This window comes from Chiloscyllium plagiosum, chromosome 5 (genome assembly GCF_004010195.1).
Source record: "Chiloscyllium plagiosum isolate BGI_BamShark_2017 chromosome 5, ASM401019v2, whole genome shotgun sequence".
In the NCBI taxonomy this organism is placed as follows: Eukaryota; Metazoa; Chordata; class Chondrichthyes; order Orectolobiformes; family Hemiscylliidae; genus Chiloscyllium; species Chiloscyllium plagiosum.
This window is the reverse complement of record NC_057714.1, coordinates 122,290,383-122,295,748: the sequence shown is the minus strand read 5'-3', so window position 1 is coordinate 122,295,748 and position 5,366 is coordinate 122,290,383. Positions and strand designations below refer to the sequence as shown.

At 49.2% G+C, this 5,366-nt stretch overlaps 1 protein-coding gene across 1 annotated transcript in view; it reads right to left on the bottom strand.

The window, feature by feature from the left end:
- LOC122550350 (WD repeat-containing protein 97-like) overlaps window positions 1-5,366 on the bottom strand; it is a 40,616-nt gene that overhangs the window by 7,141 nt on the left and 28,109 nt on the right. Inside the window, exon 4 of the mRNA XM_043691079.1 lies at window positions 2,264-2,874. Within this exon, the coding sequence (XP_043547014.1) occupies window positions 2,264-2,874 (611 nt within the window). The remainder of the gene's footprint in view (window positions 1-2,263; window positions 2,875-5,366) is intronic.

Below are 5,366 nucleotides of genomic sequence, written 5' to 3'. Positions count from 1 at the left end.
GATATACACACACCCACACACACAAGCACAGACACTTAGACACAGACAAACATACGCATACACACAGAAATACACATACAGACAGACACTAGATACACACATACACATACACACACCCACACACTGACACACAGAAATACACATACAGTCAGATACACAGAAACACATAAACATTGAGACACACACACATGCACACACAAACACACAGATATACACAATGAGACACATATACACGCACACCTACACAGACAAACTGCAAAATAATCAGAAACTCAAGTTCAACCCTTGACGGGATGAGGTAACCAAATCAGACCTCCGAGACCATTCTTATTCCATTCAGATACCCTCCACTGTGAAGAAATGAGCCTGAACTTGTATGGGTAATTGATGCAACCATTCTGCATGATGAACTGTCTGTCCCTTGAGTCATTACCTACTGGGTGTCCACAACACCTCTCCAAGGACACTTGCAGGTGAGGTAAGAAAGTGGTGCACCGTGATACTGAGATATTTGCTGATAACTACAATATTTGGGAGGTTATTGGAAGAAGTGAGAATAAACAAAACTGAGCTGGCCAAGAACATGGCCTGAGGAATGCAGGCCAGTCAATTAGATACCTTCCAATCCCACTATCATCACCGTACCAAATTCGACAGAGATACCTGGGATCAGATTTAACCAAGGTCAGGGTTATCTAGGGTTAGAGGTAACAAAAGCCAGAGTTGATCAAGGTCAGAGTTAGTCAAGGTCAGAGTTATCTGGGGTCAGAGTTAATTGAGGTTAGAGTTAATCAACGTCAGAGTTACCTGGGGTCAGAGTTAATAAAGGTCAGAGTTAATCAAGGTCAGAGTTATCTGGGGTCAGAGTTAATTGAGGTTAGAGTTAATCAACGTCAGAGTTACCTGGGGTCAGAGTTAATAAAGGTCAGAGTTAATCAACGTCAGAGTTATCTGGGGTCAGAGTTAATTGAGGTTAGAGTTAATCAACGTCAGAGTTATCTGGGGTCTGAGTTAATCAAAGTCTGAGCTAATCAAGGTCAGAGTTACCCAAGTTCAGAGTTACCCAAGGTCAGAGTTAACCAAGGTCAGAGTTAACCGTGGTCAGATTTAACCGTGGTCAGAGTTACCCAAGTTCAGAGTTACCCAAGTTCAGAGTTAACCAAGGTCAGAGTTAACCGTGGTCAGAGTTACCCAAGGTCAGAGTTACCCAAGTTCAGAGTTACCCAAGGTCAGAGTTACCCAAGGTCAGAGTTAACAGTGGTCAGATTTAACCGTGGTCAGAGTTACCCAAGGTCAGAGTTACCCAAGTTCAGAGTTACCCAAGGTCAGAGTTAACCGTGGTCAGAGTTACCCAAGTTCAGAGTTACCCAAGTTCAGAGTTACCCAAGGTCAGAGTTACCCAAGGTCAGAGTTAACCGTGGTCAGAGTTAACCGTGGTCAGAGTTAACCGTGGTCAGAGTTACCCAAGGTCAGAGTTAACCATGGTCAGAGTTAACCGTGGTCAGAGTTACCCAAGGTCAGAGTTAACCGTGGTCAGAGTTACCCAAGGTCAGAGTTACCCAAGGTCAGAGTTAACCGTGGTCAGAGTTACCCGTGGTCAGAGTTACCTGTGGTCAGAGTTACCCGTGGTCAGAGTTACCCGTGGTCAGAGTTACCCAAGGTCAGAGTTACCTGGGGTCAGAGTTACCCGTGGTCAGAGTTACCCGTGGTCAGAGTTACCTGGGGTCAGAGTTACCCGTGGTCAGAGTTACCCGTGGTCAGAGTTACCCGGGGTCAGAGTTACCCGTGGTCAGAGTTACCCGTGGTCAGAGTTACCCGTGGTCAGAGTTACCCAAGGTCAGAGTTACCCGTGGTCAGAGTTACCCGTGGTCAGAGTTACCTGGGGTCAGAGTTACCCGTGGTCAGAGTTAACCGTGGTCAGAGTTACCTGGGGTCAGAGTTAACCGTGGTCAGAGTTAACCGTGGTCAGAGTTACCCAAGGTCAGAGTTACCCGTGGTCAGAGTTACCCGTGGTCAGAGTTACCCGGGGTCAGAGTTACCCGTGGTCAGAGTTACCCGTGGTCAGAGTTACCCGTGGTCAGAGTTACCCGTGGTCAGAGTTACCCGTGGTCAGAGTTACCTGTGGTCAGAGTTACCTGTGGTCAGAGTTAACCGTGGTCAGAGTTACCCGTGGTCAGAGTTACCCGAGGTCAGAGTTACCCGTGGTCAGAGTTACCCGTGGTCAGAGTTACCCGTGGTCAGAGTTAACCGTGGTCAGAGTTACCTGCTGTGAAGCCGTTTCTCATATGAAATTACAGTAGCTTTGAGCAAGTCGATGACAGCAACTCCCTTCCCACAGACTGCGTAGCAGCGCTGAGAGCGGGGCATTGCTGCTGTGGTACCCGGGACTCTCTCCAGAGCCAGGTCCGTGAAGACATCTCGCTGAGTCAGCCCTTTGGTGATGGTGCTGGCACAAATCAGCTCACGGCAGCCAAAGTAGAAATGCCAGGTACAGACGTTACCAACCCCGGCTGTGACAATCTCATTCAGATCCTGGTTATACAGGCAGCAGGTGATGCTCTCCTTCGACCGGTTGGTGGAGATGACCTGGAAGTCCGGGCCTAGGACTTTTACCTGTGGACAGACATTCCAGGCCACGTATCGGTTAATCTGCCGAGCATACACCATTCCTTCAATCGGCGCCCCCAGTATGTATTCCTGCTTTCTCCGCCCATCGCAGTGATAGACACAGATGTCAGTTTTGGACTTCATGCAGATGAACTCCTTGGTGACGACGTTATAAACAATGTGATGGATTGTATTCTTAAACATCACACGCTGCACATGTTCCAGTCCGTGTTCCAAATCCAGTGGCTTCCAATCATGTCTCCGTATCTGCAGGAGTCAGCACAAATGAAAAACAGAGGAATAGACTTCTGTTGTTGAGGAGAATTGCGTTTTATTTTCCTGCTGAGATACAGATTTATTCTTTAAACTTGTCCCTTCCTCCATTCCTTGTCATCTCACACACAATAAATCCCTCGATTCCATTTCATGTCCCATTCCTAGCAGACTTGCTTTAAATATATCCACAAGTTTCATCTCATCTTTCAGTGAGCTCCACGATCTCACTGCCCCCGCACCACCCCCCCACCCCCACCCAGGTGAAAGTCTTGCTCCTGAATTCTGGGTTGCCTTTGTTTGTGGTTATCAGATATTTACCGTCTCACTCCTGATCTCAGATACAACTGGAAAACATCTTCTCCATGACTTCTCCAATTAAACTCTTTCATAAACTTTTGGAGTGATGCTCCTTTTTCAGGTCACTCCTGACCAAGGAGCAGCGCTCTGAAAGTTTGTGTTTTCAAATAAACCTGTTGGATTATAACCCGGTGTCATGTGACTTCTGACCTTGTCCATCCCAGTCCAACACCGGCACCTCCACATCAAACTTTCATGATCGTGTGAACCTCTATCAAGTCACCTCTGAGTCACCACATGCCTGAAGAAGCCAAGTTCACCCTTCCATAATCTAGAGATTTACATGGGGTCAGAGTTACCTGGGGTCAGAGTTCATCAGGGTCATAGTTACCTGGGGTCAGAGTTAATCGAGATCACAGGCCCAGTTTGCTCACGTTCTCTCCATAGAACAGCCTACCCTCCTTGCAGCCAGCTCAGATAAGGACAAAATATGCCAGCTATAGTCTAGCTCAGCTCCAATATAACTGAATCATGACCTCCCTACTCCGGTCCTCTGATAAAGGCTAACACGCCCTCAGCACTGACCCTCTGACAGTGCGGCACTCCCTTCAGCACCGACCGTCCGATAGTGCGGCACTCCCTCAGTGCCAACCCTCTGACAGTGCAGCATTCCCTCAGCTCTGACCCTCCGACAGTGCAGCACTCCCTCAGCACTGACCCTCCGACAGTGCAACACTCCATCAGCACTGACCCTCGGATAGTGTGGCACTCCCTTAGCACCGACCCTCTGACAGTGTGGCACTCCCTCAGCACTGACCCTCTTACAGTGTGGCACTCCCTCAGCACTGACCCTCCGACAGCGCGGCATACCCTCAGCACTGACCCTCCGACAGTGCGGCACACCATCAGCACTGATCCTCTGACAGTGCGGCACTCCCTCAGCACTGACCCTCCGACAGTGTGGCACTCCCTCAGCACTGACCCTCTTACAGTGCGGCGCTCCCTCAGCATTGACCCTCCAACAGTGCAGCACTCCCTCAGCACTGACCCTCCAACAGTGCAGCACTCCCTCAACACTGACCCTCCAACAGTGCAGCGCTCCCTCAGCACTGATAGGCTCTGTGTATGGTTAAATAGTTTGGTTTCAGTGGAAATGACCTGCATTTTACTTGTAACATCTACTTTGGATGCTATTATATTCTCCACAACCATGAGCACGCCATTTGCAAATTAGGAACAGGAATAGACTTGTTGCTCCGTTCAAGAAGATCATTGACCACTTTTGGCTGATGACACCTTTGATCTCTGACCTCCCTTGCCCTCTCACCTTTCCTTGACCTTCCTTTCTGTTGCTCTTGCAGCTCCACGATGTCCTCCTTTCTCATTAGTTCCGCTCATTTGAACTCCAACAACAGTCAGGAAGCTCAACACCATCCAGGATAAAGCAACCCACTCGATTGGCACCAAATCCACAAACATCCCCTCCCTCCCCCACCGACGCTCAGTAGCAGCAGTGTGTACCATCTACAAGATGCACTGCAGAAACTCACCAAAGATCCTCAGACAGCACCTTCCAAACCCATGACCACTTCTGTCGAGATGGACAAGGGCAGCAGATACATGGGAATACCACCCCCTGCAAGCTCCATTCCGAGCCACTCGCCATCCTGACTTGGAAATATATCACCACCCCTTCACTGTCACTGGGTCAGAATCCTGGAATTCCCTCCCTCAGGACACTGTGGGTCAACCTGCAGCAGAGTTAAGAGTGTGGTGCTAGAAAAGCACAGCAGGTCAGGCAGCGTCCGAGGAGCAGAAGAATTGACATTTCGGGCATAAACCCCACCCACAGCACATGGAGTGTAACAGTTCAGGAAGGCAGTTCACCCCCACCTTCTCCGGGGCAACTAGAGACGGGCAATAAATGCTGGGCCCAGCCAGCAACATCCATGTACCTTGAATGAATAATAAACGCACTGTACCCTTTAAGACTTGACATGGAAGAGTCAGTTGGGTAAAAACAATGACTGCAGATGCTGGAAACTAGATTCTGGATTAGTGGTGCTGGAAGAGCACAGCAGTTCAGGCAGCATCCAAGGAGCAGCGAAATCGACGTTTCGGGCAAAAGCCCTTCATCAGGAATAAAGGCAGTGAGAGGAGGGTGGGGGTGGGGAGAAAGTAGCATA